The sequence below is a fragment of the Lepisosteus oculatus genome, chromosome 14, assembly GCF_040954835.1.
Source record: "Lepisosteus oculatus isolate fLepOcu1 chromosome 14, fLepOcu1.hap2, whole genome shotgun sequence".
NCBI classification, from domain to species: domain Eukaryota; kingdom Metazoa; phylum Chordata; class Actinopteri; order Semionotiformes; family Lepisosteidae; genus Lepisosteus; species Lepisosteus oculatus.
This window is the reverse complement of record NC_090709.1, coordinates 16,698,463-16,718,402: the sequence shown is the minus strand read 5'-3', so window position 1 is coordinate 16,718,402 and position 19,940 is coordinate 16,698,463. Positions and strand designations below refer to the sequence as shown.

General features: G+C 39.7%; 1 protein-coding gene, 1 non-coding gene and 1 pseudogene across 2 annotated transcripts; 2 read left to right on the top strand and 1 right to left on the bottom strand.

The window, feature by feature from the left end:
- LOC138242774 (zinc finger and SCAN domain-containing protein 2-like) overlaps positions 1 to 19,940 on the top strand; it is a 587,776-nt pseudogene that overhangs the window by 228,631 nt on the left and 339,205 nt on the right.
- On the top strand, positions 823 to 880 carry LOC138243731 (U7 small nuclear RNA). Its single transcript, XR_011192349.1, has one exon. It is a non-coding gene; the product is annotated as a U7 small nuclear RNA (small nuclear RNA).
- LOC138242795 (oocyte zinc finger protein XlCOF22-like) lies at positions 6,065 to 15,869 on the bottom strand. The gene is made up of 2 exons (XM_069198347.1): positions 15,238 to 15,869; positions 6,065 to 8,256 (listed from the first exon to the last, which is right to left on the bottom strand). Exons 1-2 carry the CDS (start codon positions 15,623 to 15,625, stop codon positions 6,920 to 6,922), a joined length of 1,725 nt encoding a protein of 574 aa, XP_069054448.1. The 5' UTR covers positions 15,626 to 15,869; the 3' UTR covers positions 6,065 to 6,919.

The window sequence follows — 19,940 nt, the reverse complement described above, 5'->3', positions numbered from 1 at the left end:
GGTCGAGGAAGGGGGTCGAGATGTCCCACATTTCCCCATGAAACTCGACTGCATCTTCTACTGCAACCTCTGTCGGGCGCTGCGGGAGCCCATCAGACCTCAGGAGGAGGACGAAGCGCCTAGTCGCCAAATGGGGTTTCCCCACGGCGAGGGAGCGCTGGAAAGGACTTTGGGCCCTATACAGGGATTAAAGGACAATAGCAAGTGCTAGGTTTGGAGGGACTCTGTTAATTGCGCAAATTTGCCCCCACTTGCAAAGATTGATAACGGACAATCAATCTCCGTTCCGCCGTTGTTTTTTATTACATGGAGTGTTAATATGTGTGAGATGTTCCTTTTGAGATGTTTTTTTTGCGGAATAAAGTATATTTTGTAGAACAAAAAAAATCTTATGCCAAGGTTTACAAGTTATCTGTTGAACTACATTCTAATAGGTGTGGTCACATTCCAGGTCATTTGTTTACGTTTTTGTTTCTGGAGCAACTGTTAGATGAAATGTGCTAATATGTAACCTAACTCCAGTGTGAATAACTAGAAGAGGGGAGCAGCTCCATTCCAGACCAAGGGAGCTTTGAGATTGGCTGGGCCAGATCTCTCATTTGCATATCTGATTTGGAAATACAACACTAAACCCCCTTCTTGCATGGATTTAACTTGCACTCAAGAGTCCCCTACTGTGTATTGCTACTTATTTTTTATGATAAGTGGTGATTACCAGTTGACAGGTTTTATTTGTTGAATTATAAATGTTTCTGTATTATCACCCTGAATGGCCTGTACTCACGGTTTGGTAGGGTATGTGTTTTCATTTCTTTGACCAAATGGAATTTTTGCTCTTTTAGTATTTGTCTAGAAGGCTTTCTGAAGTCAGGAAGCCCATTTATTTGGTGAAAAAAGATTCTGTATTAATATTAATATTTCTCATATAACATAAATAGGGTCTTCTATGAATAAAAAGATCTTGCACTTGGACATCTTAATAAAGCTGTGTGCTTCCATACAATCGAGCAGTTTTGATTCCTAATATTTGACCTTAGGTGTGGGAATGGGTCTTTTTTGCCATTTGATTTCCAATTGATCAGCACAGTATAGAAAATAGACCCATAAAGTAACCTCAGCAGTGACAAATGTGCAAAAAGTGATCACTTGTTTTCGCCCGCTTTCAAACTGAAACCCTTTGGTGTGTTAAGAGAATGTGATAACCACTGCACTGCGCAAGGTGGGAATGGGTGACTTGCAGAGAGTGTTGAACTTCAAGAAACGACTTCCCTCAGGAATATATTACCACATTCTGAAGAGGAGATTTTCTCCATTTCTGTAGTCTGACTTCCTCTTTTGCTAGAGAGCTGTAGAATGTGGAGTCACCTATCCAGCTCTGGGAGCAGTGTGTTACTGCCGGATGAGCACAGTAAATTAATACAGCAGAATAAACACACTGTGAGTATTTGAAGGGAATTAACAATCTTTTACGTCTCGCCATGTTCAATGCTGCTGTCATTTCTGTAATATTGTGATTATCACGTTCATCACACATGCGCAAGATCCCCTGTTTGAAATTGGACAGAAACAGGTGTCTTTTTATCTTCTCACATTTTGCACTCCCGCCAGTGTTTTATGGATCTTGTTTTGTTTTATTGCAAGAATTCGAATTTCCTGTGTCATTCATGATCACATCAAACAGCCAGCAGATCATGTCACCTTTCAGATAGTCATTCTTCTGCTTCCTAAATTTCCTAGAGACAGGTCTTTTCAGCAGAACTGACAAACGTGGCAAAGCAACCTGATAAGACCAGGTCCTAGAAGTCACTACCCAGTCAGTTACTACTGCCAAAATGCAAGCCCTTCCTCCAGCCTGAAGACGTTGATCCTACATTACTCATGAAGAAGATGTATCTACCAAACCTCAGAGAGCTGAGCTGGATCACTACCCTTCTGAATGACATTGCAGTAACACTCTACCACTCCTCTTCGTGCACTCATGCTGGAACTTTGGGAGGCTACTGCAGACAGCAGAGGTTGGATCGTACACAGAGGTTGAAATAGCTCAGCTGAGAAAGCCTTAGACTGATGCTCTAAAGGTCCCTGGTTCAATCTGGGGTTTTGGCATTTTGTTTCGTTGCGCCATTTGCTCCTCTCTGCAATACCCTGTGTCCAAAGTCACACTTCCCTTTCTCAGCCTGAATCCCAAACTAGAGTCTTTGTGTCCTTGAGTCCCTCTTTTACCGAAAAGTGATGAAGTACAGAAATAACTTAACATGTTTTGCACTCCTTATGGTGTTTTATGGTGGGACCTGTATTTCTCTATGAATTTCCTTAGTGACAGCCCATTTGTTTTCAATATATTTCTGGTGACGTTATTACAGCCGTCTCCCCTGGTGGCTTGTTTTCATATCCCACTTCTGACAATGACTTTTCTTATGTCACTTTGATAGGAGTACAATTGGAAAAAAAACTAAAATGTGTGTAGTTGTTTCCATATCAAACCTGTCTTCCATTTTATACAGTATTCCACAGGAGTGAATCAATTCCTTGTTTAATTTTGCAAATTACCCTACTGTCAAAAAATCAAAATTCCCATGTAGCCAAGGAGTTGCTGAAAAGCAACTTCAAGTTGATGTTTTGTGTTGTTATAACTAATTCATCTCCTTTAAAAAAAATAGATTTCTGTAGAAGAAAGGTGTCTCACACTACAGTTTAAATTGTAAACAGGTCATAGAAAAAGCTCCTTAGCTCCCTGTCGGGAATCAAACCCCACTCTCCTGTATGACAGGCAGGGATTCTCACCATGGTTAAATTGCAACCGTAATAATATTGACAACATTAATAAATGCATATATAATTGAAATTGAAAACACATCTAACACAGCATCTTTTCTGGTTATATACCACAATGCATTGCTGATATTTGTTGTTTGCCATTTAGGTTAAATACTGTCATGTTTTTCTCAGCAATCGTCTTTTGATGCGTAAGTATAAATAATGATAATACTATTTGAATACATACAGGTCTTAATATTATTTTGATTAAAATAGGAACAAGTTATAGGTTTATTCCATGCTGAAAAAAAGAAGAAAGAGAACACAATGTTTCGGCCGTGGAGCCTTCTTCAGGTGTGAGAGAGACAGGGCAGTAGGCAAAGGTAAAGTAGCGGGAGAACAAAGGTTGGGAGGGAGGAGGAGTGAGAGGCGGGAGCAGGGGACAGAAAGAGAGGCCAATCAAGAGGTGTGAAGTCAGAATGGGTGCAGAGAGGTGTGAAATGAAACTTCCAATGAATGGAGAAAATTTAAAAGAACAGTAGTCTGTCGTTAAGGGAAGGGAGAATGTGTGATCCTAGCTGCAGAATAATTTTAGTTTCTGTGGTCTTTCTGATGTATGAGTTCGGAAAACTGTCTTTGAGAACACAGACGGAGAGATTAGAGTGGTCGTGGCCGTCAGAGGTGAAATGAGAAACAATGGGCTTGGAGAGATCTTTAATCTTCACAGCCCTGACGTGTTCTCTGAAGCGGTCTCCGAGTCTCCTTCCTGTTTCTCCAATGTAGATGGCTGGGCATTTACTGCAAGAGATACAGTAAATAAGGTTGCTGGAGATACAAGATGCTGTCTGGGTGATCCGGAATTGTCCTGAAGGGCCTTGAATGAGTGTGGTGGTGGCTGTGTACTTGCAACTAATACAGCGAGCTCTGTTGCAACGGAAAGTGCCTGGTGTGGATGGTTGTTGAGGGCGGTCAAGGGAGCTGTGAACAAGGAGGTTACGCAGATTAGGTGGTCAGCGGATATGAGATGATAGGGCGATCAGAAAAGAGGGCCCCAATGGAGGGATCATCCTGTAGGATGGAAAAGTTGTGGTTAATGGTCCTGGGGATAGGAAGTGTGTTAGGGTGGTAAGGAAGCACCAGAGGAATGCGGTTGTTACGGCGAGAGTTCCTGATCAGGTTGATGGTCTGGGGGTGTTTTTGGCTCGGGCAAGGGCCCTGTCAATCACACTGCTGGGGTATCCTCTGTTGATAAAAAATGAGTACATTTCGAGGGCTTTGAGTGGACAGTTGGTAGACAAGTGGATGTCTACGGGGGTAGTTGATAGACAAGTGGATGTCTAGAAACGGAAGAGTGGTGGAAGATATGTTAACCGTATATTTGAGGGACGGGTGGAAGTTGGTGAAATGGTGCAGGAAGAACTCAAGCTGATCGTTGGAGCATGTGGCGGCACCAACGCAGTCATCAATATATTGTTTGTAGAAGTCAGGGACATAGCCAGTGTAGGAAGCGAAGAAGCGTTCTTCTACCCAGCCGACAAAAATGTTGGCATAGCTGGGTCCCATTCTGGTGCCCATGGCAACTCCACTGACCTTTTGGTAAAAAAGATTATTGAAAGAGAATGCGTTCAGTGTGAGGACCAATTCTGCAAGGCGTACCATGGTGTGGGTGGGTGGATCAAGCACTGTGCGTTTGTCCAGCGTGTGCTTGAGGGCTGTAAGGCCGTCATTATGGGGAATGACGGTGTACAGAGATGTGATATCCATGGTAAAAATGTGGCATTCGGTACCCTGAAATTGGAAACCATTGAAAAGTTGGAGCGCGTGGTTGGTGTCTTTGATGTATGAGGGAAGATCTTCAACCAGCGGTCTCATGAGGCTGTCGAGAAAGGCTGAGATGTAAGTAGTTGGACAGTTACATGCTGATACGATGGGCCGTCCAGGGGTGTCCGGTTTGTGGATTTTGGGGAGGAGGTAAAATTGAGATACCTGTGGATGTTCCATGATGAGCCGGTTCGCCTCCTGGGGGAGCTCGTTACCGCTGATAAGAAGGGAAATGGTGGATACCACTTCCTTTTGGTAGTCAGTGGTAGGGTCCTGTTGGAGACGGAGGTAGGCAGAAGTGTCAGTTAGTTGTCTAGAGGCTTCAAAGACATATAGATCCTTATGCCACACCACAACAGCACCTCCTTTGTCCGCTGGTTTGATGACGATATCATCCCTGTTGCGGAGAGACTGGAGCGCCTGATTTTCTCCTTGGGTGAGGTTAGACCTATGTTTACTGGATATAGAGAGTGCCTTGGGAGCTTGATTAGTGCATTGGTTGATGAAATAATCAACTGGTGGAAAACGGCCAGAGGAGGGAGTCCAACAGCTCTGTTTGGGATTAATGTTGTTAATGACATCAATAACCGGGTTGTTATCAGCTGCCTGTGAAGAGGAATTGTCGGCAAAATGTGCTCTGAGACGGATCCTGCGGTAAAAGTGGTTAAGGTCGACATTGGTCTGGGGGATGTCCAGCTTCCTTGGAACTGGTACAAAACTGAGCCCTTTGCTGAGGAGGGATCGCTCATCCTAATGTAATCGCTCATATAATCGCTCATCCTAACATGTAAATCTTTATACATGTTATTATACACATAAAGTAAACTGCATGACTAGAACCAATTCTGTTCTAATCAACCATAAGTAAGAGTAATTATAGTCAACATTTAGTTGACTAGACTAAATCAAAAGTGGGTGACTACAAAGTAACTAATAGACATTTTAGGAACAAGTACAGGTTTGTTCCATGCTGAAAAGAGAAGAAAACGCAAAGTGTCAGCTGAGGAACCTTTAACAGATGTCACATGCTGACGCAGTTACCTACTTCAACTAATAGACATTTCAGTTGACTTGACTAAGACTATGATTAAATCAAAAACTAAAGTGGTGACTAAAGCGGTGTATTTTTAAGTCACCTGACTGGATAAAACCCTTTCCACACTGACTGCAGCTGGAAGGTCCCTCTCTGGTGTGATTAGGTGCAGTGGCTCTGTAGCTAAGGATGTATATCTGTGGGTGGAAAGTTGCTGGTTCAAATCCCACAGCTGGCAGAGAAATCCTATGCTGGTGGGCCCCTGAGCAAGGCCCTTAACCACAACTACACCAGAGATGCTGACCCCTAGCTTCTCTTCCTATCTGTGGGCCTCATAGTGAGAGTGTTGTGAGAAGACAAAATCCTAATGTGAGAAAGTGATCTTATCTTATGCGCTGGTGGTGTCTTAAGGTGATTCAGTCACTAAAACTCTTCCCACGCTGACTGCAACAATTTATTTTCAAAGTTTATTTATCAAATGCACAACAACAGAGCATGCAGCAGTAGTTGCTGGCAATGAAATGTCTTTTCTGCAAGCTCACAAAAATCACAAGAATCACAGAAATCACAAAAACACAAAAATCACAAAATTGAGATTATGAAAATAAGGTTACATAATAACAGATGTAATAGAAATTTAATAAAACTCAATATGAGTAGAGCTGCTATGTGTCCATGGTGTATGCAATATATACAAGTAGTGCAGTTATGCTGAATACAGTGAAAACTGTGTGTCCATGTAGCCATTACAGGTGATTTGCTAAAGGAGCTGGAGGTTGGCTATTTAGCAGTCTGATTGCCTGGAGGTAGAAGCTGTTCCGTAGTCTGTTGGACTTGGACCGAATACTTTGGTACCGTTAACCGGATGGTAGGAGGGAAAATAGTTTGTGACTGCGATGACTGCGGTCCTTGAGAACGGACCTGGCCTTCTTCAGACATCTAGCTGAGTAGATATCCTGGATGTTTTGTAGCTCACAGCCGGTGATGAGCTGTGCTGACTTCACCACCCTCTGCAGTACTTTGCGATCCCGGGCGGAGCAGTTCCCATACCAGGCAGTGATGCAACCAGTCAGGATGCTCTCAATAGTGCACCTGTAGACGTTGGCCTGGATATGTGATGGCATGCCAAACCTCTTTAGCCTACGGAGAAAGAATAGGCGCTGCCGTGCTGTTTTGACCATGGTTTTAGTGTGGTGGGTCCAGGTTAAGTCCTCTGAGATGTTAACTCCCAGGATCTTGAAACTGCTGACCCTCTCCACTGCAGTTCCACTGATGTAGATAGGTGTGTGATCTCCTCCCTAGTGTTTTCTATTGACTCTCTCCTGTGTGAATGCGCTGATGGGCTCTTAAGTTACTTGAAAGACTAAAACATTTCCCACACTGACTGCAGCTGAACGGTCTCTCTCCTGTGTGAACAAGCTGGTGCCTTTTTAAGTCATGTGATTGACTAAAACTCTTCCCACACTGACTGCAGCTGAATGGTTTCTCTCCTGTGTGAGTGCGCTGGTGGGCTCTTAAGTTACTTGATTTACTAAAACTCTTCCCACACTGACTGCAGCTGAACAGTCTCTCTCCAGTGTGAGTGCGATTGTGGGCTAATAAGGCACTTGAGACTCTAAAACTCTTCCCACACTGACTGCAACTGAATGGTCTCTCTCCTGTGTGAATACGCTGGTGTCTTTTTAAGTAGTGTGACTGACTAAAACGCTTCCCACACTGACAGCAGCTGAATAATTTATCTCCTGTGTGAATGCCCTGGTGGACTATTAAGGTTCTTGACTGACTAAAACTCTTCCCACACTGACTGCAGCTGAATGGTCTCTCTCCTGTGTGAATGCGCTGGTGGACTATTAAGGCACTTGAGTCTCTAAAACTCTTCTCACACTGATTGCAGCTGAATGGTCTCTCTCCTGTGTGAATACCCTGGTGTCTTTTTAAGTTGTGTGACTGACTAAAACTCTTCCCACACTGACGGCAAGTGAAAGATTTCTCTCCTGAGCGAAGGTTTTTTGAAATTCTAGACTGACAAAAAGGCTGCTCATCCCTGTGTTGTAATGGCAGTTTGTCCACTCCATCTGAGCAAGGCTTTGAGTGATTCTTCCTCATTGTCTGATCATGCTGGGGTTTCTTATTCTGCAAATCCTTCATGGAATGATTTTGCTCTCTGTTCTGAAACTGAGATTTGTTTTCTCCATCGTGTCCTTCAGTGTGCAGCTCAGCAGTCTGAATCACCTGGGGCTCCTTCTTCAGCTCTGCGGGGTCAATCAACTGGGGCTCCATGTCCTTATCTGTAAGATTAAACTCACTCAGTTCTTCTTTGAGCTCTTGTACAGAGACACAGTAAAGTTCATTACAACCTTGTGACATATTGTTCGTGTCCTGATTATTAATCTTCTCTGTAAAAGCATCACATACTAAGAGTCCAGGTGTCCCACTCTCAGGCTCCGTCTTCATCATGGGCACAGAGTCCAGATCCTCCACACTCTGTCTGCTCTCTGTGTGCTGCTCACTGAGTGTCTCTTTCCCTTCTGCAGCAGTGATCTCTGTCTCCTGCATCAGACTGGAGCTCCACTCCTCCTCCTCACTGTGCTGCTGTTCAAGAGGAGCCCTTTCCCCAGCATCAGGGAGAACACTGGCCTCTGAGCCTGAAAACACAGGACAAGAAGACAAGACCTTTATTATAATAATAATAATAATAATAATAATAATAATAATAATAATAATAATAAACTTTATTATACAGATGCAGCCATTCAAAATGCACGGTACCGACGGGCACTCATGGTGCATTAGTCGGTAGTGAAAAGATTTAATCATTTAATCTCTTTACTGTGCACATTTTAATCCGCTTAGTATTGAATATTTATAGGAAATTTTACCGCTAAAGGGAAATTTTAGTAGCTGAGCATAAAAAGAAGAGGAGCAGAAGAAGGTATATAGATAGAAGGTCATAAATGATATTAATTTAGGAACATACAGTAGGCTAGTCAAACGTTCTGAGGTCAAATTCTTCCAGGACGACGGCATCGAATATTTTTCGCGCGCCCTCTCTTTAAAGCCCTTGCCAAATATGAAGACAGTACGTACAGTTATAATTCAAACTGAATTAAAAACTACACATCCAAGTTACCATGGTGGTGCATGTGATCATTGCGTTTAACCAATGAAACAGGGTGAAAAATCAGTCACATGAATTTGGGGCTGAGTTTCGAAAGCTTAATCTATCAGCAACAAAGCGAAATCTATACGATAGGCTACCTCAAACTGTCAGTTACATGACTGTGTACATCGCTTAAGCCACTCCTATTTGGCATTTTAGTTATGGAGGCAGGAAGACGCACCCCCTCTCCCCCTCCCTCTGGGTGCCTGACTTGTCGCCATCTTTAACCGTTCCGTTTCCGAATCACAGTAGGTACACGTACAAAAATTAGGTCATCCCAGATACAATACATATAGATTTTTGTGGTAAGAGGGAGCAAAACATCAGTATTTACCGCTAGTAATTAGTGTGAGATTTATAGTTGAAATCTGAGCCTAAATATAAAGTTAAAATCTCGACAAAGCAATGTAGGAAATACGCACACAGAAATACACAGAGAAAATAAATCCTTTCTGACATCTAAAATCAGTTTCGATCAAGGTCTCCAAATCAAACATTTTCAGAGAGCAATTACACTGTGTTTATTTAGAATAAGTGATTTATGAGCAATCTAATTTCTTATTCGTTTAAAACAGTGAAATGTCAGCTGCAAAAGATCGCACCAGAGACAGCACTATCTCTGCCACTCACAGATGTTCAGGAAAGGGTGAATCAAGTCATGTCAAGTACAATACTTCGATGATCAATAATAACAGTTGAAGGACAAGAAACAAAAGATAGTGAAAACTGAAGCTTTTTAAGGCTAAAACTAAAATTCGTCCTACAAATTAAGGCAAATATAAATTCAGGACGTTAAAGTGCTAGAGGTGTAAAAAATACAAAAATGCACAAGAGCAAAAAGTTTTAGAAATGGAGCAGGTGTTACTTTGAAATAAGCAAACAGAAAAAAGCCATGACTATACATAGTGCAGAAGAGGGATGCAGGAACACTTGCTTAGATATACAAAAAAATCACAAAAAGTGTATATTACAAAAGAACATGCAAACATGTTCATGAACATGTACGTCCATTTCCCTTTGGGATCAATAAAGTCTTATCCATCTCTAAACATGAAACAGAGTGAGGAATCAGAAACTTAGCACGCATAAAAAACAGCAATTCTGTCAGTGAGATCCAAATGAATTAATAGCAAACATGGTTTCATGGAGGGCTTCACAGATAGTTGGGCATTCAGGTAGATTGCCAGGCGAAAGGATCTGTAAATATATTTTGTTAAAGCAAGTCAGTTTTTCGCAACACATAAAATACATTTTTCCAAGAAAGTTTAGCCTGTGTCACTAATGAAACCACTAGATAAAGACAAATATAGAAATCTAAAGATTTTTTTATTCAATGTTGGTAGCAGGATGAACTGTCAGGTTGAGCTAAGTGTATAATTTGTCGCATAGTTGCTGCAAGATATTAACAGTGAAAAAAGGTATTTAAAAATGAGTCATTTCAAGAAGAAAAATTTCAGAATAATTGTAAATCTAACAGGATAGAGAAAGCACAGAAAATAAGCAGTTAGATTGATCAGATTAGTATGAAAAGTCATTTAGCAAAGAGCGAATGAGAAGAGTGACAAAGCAATAAAGCAATACAGTAGATGTAAAAACAGTTATAAGGACCACAGATTACAAAGTAAATACATAAAAGAAAGACAAGCAGTTAGAAGTGCTACCACAATTAGAAAATGAAGCAGATACAGACACTAATTCGTCTGAAAAAGGTTTTGAGGTTAGATTTAAATGCACTCAGGGTAGGTGACTGATATCACTGGGGATACAAATCCAGAGCTCTGGGGTGCAGCTAGAGAAGGTCCTGTCACCCACAGAATGTAGATGTTCTTGAGGACAGCTAGAAGACCAGAGTCAGACGGACAAAGGTGGGGAGTAGACAGATAATAAGCCAGATAGGTACTGAATGAGGATGAGGATTTTGAAGTTGACTCGAAACCTGATAGGAAGCCAGTGCAAGGACAGGCGTAATGCATCCCGATCAGGATTCTCGCTGTCAAATTCTGAACATATTAAAGATGCATATTAAAGTGTGGATTTAATTTCCCCAGTGAACAGGATGTGCATTTATTAATTCTAGAAAGAAATGGCTTTCTTGATTTCTCTAGTTCCTAGTTTCTCTAGTTCCCTTTAAAATAAACTATTATTCCACCATGCAGAGTATTACATGGCCAGTATTTACATATGATATTTGTGATTTAAAGAAATTAACACATGCAGCTTTTGAGGGGTTAAGTGTTGGCTGAGTTATTGCAGGATATAAGACTAGAGATGTTGGTAGGAAAAAGATAATTTGAGGAAAGTTGAGGAATACACTGATAACAAGAACACAACCTGATGGGGTTAGGCATACTTTTGATGAAGATGATGAAGTTAACAGACTGTATGTTTACATAGATACTGAAATGAGGATTGTATTTTAGATTTTGTGTAGTTGCTAGCATTGAACTGTGTGTTGGATGCACATGAATTGAAGGAATGGACAAACATAGCTGATGCGGATCCACAGAGCCAGCATCTTAAGATTTGTTGAAATAACTAACTAGGTATGGCTATTGATGTGCAAGAGAGGTGGAAAGGCTGTTTCCTTAAGCCAGCCCTATAAAATAATTTAGCCTCAGTGAGATGCTGCCATCTCACAGTGGGTTTCTAACACTGTGTATAGTTCCATCCACACAGTGCCTTTACTTCCATCCATTTTCTAATCTCTTTATCCAGTACAGAGGATTTGGAGCCTATCCCAGTAAGCAACGGACACAAGGCAGAATACACCCTGGACATAGCGCAAGTCCATCACAGGACAGACAGACACAAACACACATAACCAGGGCCAGTTTTCCCATAAGCCAATTAACCTACCAGTATGTTTTGGAGTGCGAGAGGGAATCATTAAAATAAATACAGCTTTTTAGTATAGATTACACTTTCCTAAAATGTATTTAAAAAATAAAAATGATTACAATCTAATCTTCCCACGTTTGATCCCAAAATCCCAAGAAAAATAAATCTAAACGGGGAGAAAGCTATGCTGATAGTTTATTAAGATACTTAAAAGACAAAGATAACAATTTATGTTGCATTTGTCTGATTGTATCAAAAAGACATTTAATAAAACTGATAATTCTGGTCCCAAAGTCTGATTGCCTGACACACATTCGAAGAAGTCCTATATTTTCTAATATACGCACATCCCGGAATTTTGACTTCACTGTGTGATGAAGAAATTTTAAAGACTACTTCTTAGCATAGATAAAAAAAGCTTGGATTCTCATGTACAGTATCTGATACACATATCTTTTTCTGTTGTCTTTGTTGATCTCTTGAGGATCCTTGTGATATTTTGAGCTCTTGATATAAAAGTGTCGCAGTTTAAATAATTTTCGTTGTTAGAAATTATGAAACGCTCTGTTAAAAGCAAGGGAGTTTTTATGTCTGTTATAGTAAAAGAAAATGCCCGACGAACTAGGGATTTGGCAGTTTTTCAGTGCTTGTACAATCGATGGAAATGTTCAAATAAATGTGTTAAAGAAATAAACCAAAAAAGTCATTTATTCCTTTATCATATTGTCTAGCTAATGTCCCATTCTTGTTAGTTAGATCAACGAAATGCTGTGGTGTTACTTTTTGTCGATGAAAAATTAAAAGTATTTTCATTTAAAATGACGGTTACAAATAATGTGGACCAGCGTAATACTTTGAGTTTACAGCTTATCCAAGGTCATTCATTAATACTATTAGTGATATCTTCGGTAAAGGCTTTGATGCATAAAATATTTCTGCATAATTAAAATATTTATGATAAAGGTTGTGTTGTGTACTTTTGCCCAACTGAACAATCTTGCATTCAAAAAATATACTAACTTTTTAATGACTGATGATTAACATGCTGTAATACACAGTTTAAATTTAAAAGCTCAAATGCTGTACATGAGAGTTAACCTTTAATAGCTCCTCCTGGCAGTTTTACAAGGTGATTCCGGATACTTTCCGATATGACGTCATATGACATGTTACACTGCATCATACCGTGTTTTGATGCAACACGCCCACCATGTTGTACCATGGTGTACCTCACGCGTTTTGAATGGCTGCATCTGTATATAGAACCTTCAAAGGTGGCTGTATAGTATGTGAAAGGAAGATGCTTTGACAATATGCTGCACATATGGGTCCAATGTCAGGTCTGAGTTAAATATCTTCGGGTTTTCAATTTAGACTGAAGCTCAAGTACAGAACTATCTACGGATAGGTCTAGAGCATTGGTTTTACAAAGTTTGTGGGTGGTGCCAATAAGCATGACTCTAGTCTTGTCACAGTTAAGATGAAGGAAATTCTGAGTCACATAGGTTTTTTTCTGTCGGAGATGCAATTCGATAAAATAGAGAAAGCCACATCACTGTCAGGTTTGGTATGGACGTCTAGGTGAAAATCATCAGCATAGAAATGACAGTTGAGGCCATGTGACCTTAAAAGCTGACCAAGTGGACACATGTAAATGCTGAAAAGTAAAGGGTCAAGTATTGAGCCCTGAGTTTTAACACGAGCTTCAAGTAGTGCTCAAAAGGAAGTAATATCCACACAAAAAGTACTAGCTTAAAATTTAAATTTCAGATAGCAAAGACGTTATTTAGCAGTGAAGAGATAAGGGAGAGACCTGGGAAGTGAGATGATAATATCATTTTTTTGTTTTTGTATTCTTTTGTATTTTGCAAACTATGCAGTCTAGTGTCTTGAAGTTAGCTTTGTGCCCAAATATTTAAAGATGCTGCCTGTTCTTGGTCAGTAAGGTAAAGGGCATGTATTTGGTAAGCTGGCTGTACGCCCAGAATGTGAAAAGAACTAACTGTTGTCTAGTCTGCAACTTAGATATAATTAATCGGCATGTGTTGCTGTCTTATCATTTGTTTAGAATGCGTCATAGTAACTTGTTTGTTTAAAGGTATAAAATAACATCTTTAGCTACTTATTTTTAAGTCCGGTGGTTGGAAGCCAGACTTCCATATGCATATGAAATAAAGAGACTTCTGCTTCACTGACACCTGAACTTTGTCATTTGTATGACACAACAGTAGTAAGTAAATTAACTTTTCAAAACTCATTTTCAGAACTTGATATACATCACAGATTCAAACACACTTCATCTCTGAACACATAACTTGAAAAAGGATTTAAAATACAGCAGACTCATATTTTACGTTACGTATTTTTACACAAATTCATGTATAGCCAGTCAGCTGTGAAAAAAAAATCAAATACTATAAATAAAGATGTGGGAATCCCCAAAAATTCAAGTCTTAACAGCACGCAGCTGAGCTGCTCTTTGGGAACTAGTCACTAGTTATCATGCAGCATGAACATCAATATAAGTACAAAGAGGGAAAAAAAGCAAGACAAGAAAAGTTAAATTGTATCACTGTTTTTATTGTAATTTACACTATATACATGGACATGCTAGTACAGTGACAGATGAGTTGTTTAAGATAAGATAAGATTACTTTATTAGCCCTATACAATTTCTTGCATTAGGAATTTATCTTTTCACATACACTAGCTTGTTCTCCATGAGACAAGCAGATAGGGAGAGAGGCTTGGGGTCAGAACGCAGGGTCAGCCATTGTATAGCACCTCTGGAGCAGTTAGGGTTAAGGGCCTTACTCAGGGGCCCAATGGAGTAGGATTCCTCTGCCAGCCGCAGGATTTGAACCTGTGACCTTCCAGCCACAGGCGCAGATCCTTAGCCACAGAGCCACTGCTCCGCCCCTCCGCTCCATTTAAGGATGGTGTTCTGATTATATGCAATTTTGGATATACAGGCTTTGTCAGGACCAAAACTGCTGTATAAAATGCGAGTCTACTGGAATAATATCACAACAACATTACACATAACGCTGCACACTACATTTAACACTGCACTGACACTGAGAGGTTAATAGAGACACACTGACTGGACACTAAAGTACACTTACATTGCACTGAGAGAGAGAGGGGTTAATACAGACACAATGACTGGACACTGTAGTACAATAACACAGCACTGAGAGAGAGGGGTTAATGCAGACTCACTGACCGACTGGACACTACAGTACATTAAGATTAAGACTGCATTGAGAAGAGGAGGACCGGAGGACTGAAATACTTAAACCGATTAAAATTATTGTTATATACACATTCATCAGTAAATATATAAAAAGCCAATACGACGTAAAATCAATATCTATACGTTTTCTTTCCTAATGACGTTGTATTTATTCACTGATTCAGTGAAACAATTGCTGAATCTGAACGAGGTGTTTATTACCGTAACCAGACAAAACAGTTTAGTTTCCAGTAAAAAATCCCGTTGCTACAACACACAAGTCTTTCCCACTTCACTCTGCATCTCTCCACTATACTCTCACCAGTGAGGAAGTTAAAGACACTGTTTTTAAACTCGCACAGATCCCGACTACATACAAGTCACCACACTGACCTGACAGCTCTAGTTTCGTGTCCATTTCTTCTTTTATTCCTGCAGTCACTTCACAGGGAAGCGTGTATCCAACATGATCTGTCGGTCCCTGATATCCTTCTGCTCCCGACTCCTTCTCCCACAGCTTCAATCTCCACTTCAAGCTCTCGTTTTCCTTCTTCAGTTGCGCCATTTCACTCCCGACACTGTCCTCCACACACTGTGTGATTTTAAACACGGCCCGTCTCACCAGGATCTGGGAGATATTGCGGAGTTTGTCTTGAAACTCGTTCTCGGAGTCAGACATCCTGTTTCCAAAAACTTCTGACACTTCATACACGATCGATTTGAGCAAAACGTGCATGAAAGAGTCAAGCTGGGTTTGCAGATTTAACAAGCACTCCGCCATCCTTCTTCAGAGTCGGTCCAGAAACAAAGACTGACTTCCGAAGTTTAAACAGAACAACTTATTTTTTATTCTTCACAGATCCTGTTGTCAGGGCTGTGCTCTGTTCAAGCATAAACACAGTCGACAAGACGTTACGTATTCAGAACCTGAAGTTATTTTAAAGAAAAACAACAACTTTCGTTATCTAAAGAAAATTATTCAGTCACCCACACGTAGTTGAAGTACATGCAGGGTCGCGTAGTATAATGACGTCATTCGTTAGCGCGGCCGCAACTTCAAAACAATAGAGAAGCGGAGCTGAGAAAGAGGAGTTTCTTCAGCCGGATATAAACTCTGCACTTCCTAGCGCCACCTAGTCAAGAGGAGTGAATCACCTGCGATTTTTTTGCCCTTCCACAACCATCTTCCCCAACGAAAACTTCTCAAGTGGATTTTTTCAATTGGATTTTTATCTCCCTATGCAGGTTTTTGGTTAAAGAAAAAAAAATGGTGTCGTTCTCTTGCCAACTGGCAGTATTTCTTCTGCACTTATAAGCAAGATTTCTATTTCATATTTCACAAATTGTTAGAAATTCTCGAAAAACAAGTGGTTCCAAGAAAGGAAATAAATACTTGCATTTAACAAAATCAAGCCATATGTGGTCGTCCTTAATGATACATTCTGTATGACAAGACAGGAAGAAAGACACCTCAGGACTTCGGACACAGGATCTCCTGTTTATTGAGAGAAGGTTTAACCATCTGTCAGTTTTCATGTCCAAGGAGCTCAATTTGCATTCCGTGTACAACAGCGTGTCTTCTACACCTGCCACTGAAGCACAGCACAGGCTCAGCATCTTGACATCTCCCAAACAGAGACACACAGAGACCTTTTGGTGGGATTGTGGCTCACAAGGGGAGAAGAGACAATTTCCAGAGCAGGATTTGTTACATTTGAGTATCGTGAACACAAATCAGTGCCCGCTTGTATTTCTGTGTTTTTTTTTTAATTTTACAGAAAGTTTAAACGTGACTTTAAAGGCATTATAATATTCACAACCTTGGCAAAAAATGGTTGTCCATAATTGTTGTTTATGTTTGATTAACAGACAAAATATGACAACCCCTCTACTGAGCATATGCTTTATTTTCCTGATGTACAGTACATTGATTAAACACATACCTTAGATGTATAAATGTGGTCCGTAATTGGTCTAGAATGAAATTTTAATATACGTATATCATTATACGTCAATTACACATCTCTGATTATACAGTATGTCCATTATACATAAATGGTTGGAGTTTTATTATACGGAAACATTTAGAGGACTATTATACCTATATAGTTAAAGGTCTATTATACATCAAAGATAGGTCTCATAGTTGTAGAAACTAGTAAATCAAGCCAATGATTTGGTCTAGAAATTTATTCTGAGAATATACAATTATTCACCCCTGAAAAATATATAGTTCAAATTATGCATTTTATACAATATTGTAATAAACAAATGGCTAATCATCATAAAAAACACAAGTATTAAACTTCAGCTACAAATTCTGGTAACATGGCAATATATATATATAGTAATGACAAACACAAACTAATTCCATGAACACGCTAATATTTAACTCAAAACCACATTTTGATTCAAATATAAGTTTTAAAAATGACAACTTCTATATTTCCACGAAAATATTATTAATGTAGCACAAATGCTACTTTCTAAGAAAGACAGAAAGAAACTGTTTTGTGTCTCATGGCGATCCTCCTCTCGATCCTAATGAAATGTTTAATATGATCCCTCGAGAAAAAAAGGTGTCAATATCCGCCTGGAATGATTGATGCCCCATCAAACATTTTGTAATATCTCCGGAAGCTCATACTGTAGAAACCTGATTCGTGGCTTAAATTCAAGGTAAACAAGACTAAGGAAACGAGTTGAAAACTTGATGTCGAACTGTGATTTAAATCACCCAAAACATTGCACAACATTGGGCAGTATGTGCCAGAAACAGATAGCTCAGTTGATAGAGCAGAGGACTGTAGTGGCAATAATGAAGAATCCTTAGGTTGCTGGTTTGACTCTGGCTTGGAGGAATGTGTTTCTTGTGTACTTCAATCAAAGAGTTGAAATAGCAATTTTTTTTTAACTCAGACGTTGATCAAAAGCTCAATAAACCACGAAGCAGAGGCTCTTGTTCCGAATTCAACTCCCCTCTGATTGTCTTGTTTTGGCCAAAATCTGATCTTTGAATTCAGAGGACTACTCTGCCTGCATTGTAATTCAAAAGTATACACAAATGTCACGTTTTTTTTTGTAGATATAAAGGTGTTCTCTGTTTTCAAAGGATAGGTACTTAATTGGCATAATGATTTGGTATTGAGTTTGTATCGTTATATGATTAAATTTGTGTTTTTTTGTGTTTTTAACGTATTGTGAACTTATTTTTTAAACAAATGCTTACAAAGGCAAACAAGGCCCACATCTGTTTATACCAGCGGTGAATTGTACATTTTTATTTACAAGCTACTCTGCACTTTTGGGAGTGTAACAGGTTCGATATAAAGTGGCAAAAATATAAAAGGGGAAAATACCCAGGACTGCGTGTAAAGCCCTCGTTGTGACTGTTTTTTTATTGTTAAATACGGCGTCCTGTGCACGAAATGTTGCAGAAACACAATCTGATATTTTAATAAGTATTATTTTAATAATTTGATAAGTATGAGGTCCCGGATCCAAATATTCAGTTCTTATTTTTTTAAGTGATATCTTCCCTTCCTCTCGTGGATTTTGAATCAAATTTGATCTTTGTACATTACATTTTACATTGAAAAAAACGAGCATACCTCATCCACCAACGGACAGAGCAATCTTTTATGTTGCCTTCCAGAGCTTCCAGCTTGTGATGGATTTGTATGGGCATCTGTATGATACCACTACAGCACTGGCACAGGTGTAAAATCCACTTTCTCACGACTTTTTCAGTGTCTTCTCCTCTCATAAATGGTCCGAAGCACAGGAGCCAATATTAGAGAAAACAACAGGTGTTTAAACAGAGTATGGCCAAATGTCAGCGACAACGTTTTGTCATTTTGTATAAACGCAAATGGTTCATCATTTAAAAGCCAACGACGTTCTTTTTCTCCCTGGCGCTAATAAGCTACAGTACCACACATGCGAGCTGTTGAGTGAAAGGAAATTCATATGTGCGTAGGAAGGCAGAATAAAATCCAGAACTGTACTGGTGATATTGATAAACAGGGCCGATGTTCACAATAAAACGTTATTGTATAAAACATTAAGATTCATAAATATATTTTTTTAATCATGCAAAGTGTCTGTTAAACCATTCATGAACGATTTTTAGACAAAAAACACACCATTATATGAGAAAATACATTTACTATATGTGCATTTAACGTAAATTGTTGCCCTGCTTTTTTTTCATAAATACACAAGCTTGTTATGTCTTATGTCAGAAATAAACTGCATGAAATTCGATAAAGCAACAAAAAGTAAGCGCCACAAAGACGACAAACATTTGCGTTTATATTGCACTGTTATCTCGAGCCTTTAAACTTACTTTAAACGCAATTTGTTTTTCTCTGTAGTTCTAAGGCTTTGTCATTTAGGTGTGCTGTTTTTTTCTACATGTTGTAAAAAAAGTCACTAAATCATACGAAACATAAAAGCTCCAATTGTAAACAATTGACCATTCATATTCCTGAATTTTAAACCTATGGAGTATTTTAAACCTTGTCTTCGTATTTGTGAATATTAGAGCTCCTTTTCAAAAGCTGTCACTATGGATAAGTGCTTAGGTTTCCTGTTTTTTTACCCAGGCGGTCCAGGTTTGGCTCTTGGTATAGGAGCGCGGCTGTGTTGCCTTCTGGATTTCAATTGAGCAGCTCAGTGCAGATCAGCATGTACATTTGTCTGGACAGTAGAATTTTCAGAAAGTGTAGTTGGATTATAGCACGTGCCCCTGACGATGTTATTGATACGTCACATGTGCTCTTTTTTGTATAATATTTATTTTTGTTGTTCAAATAAAAAAAACGGTTTCTCCGTTTTCCTCTTCATGCCGTTGTCAGCTAGCACAACAAGACGGGAAAAATGCAAGGGGGGGAAGAGGAAGCGGCTGTCAGGAGCTTTCTACCTCCTTTTGCTTTCACTTCTCTGTGTTTCTTTCCACAGCGCCGTGCACCTTTTCATTGCTCGCGCTTTCAGAGCCTCCGCACGGCACACGACTCGACATCAGGAAGCACATTGAAGTGAAAGCAGGAAGCGCTGCGACATGCACTGTGCAGATCCCGCCACAATAAGAGGTG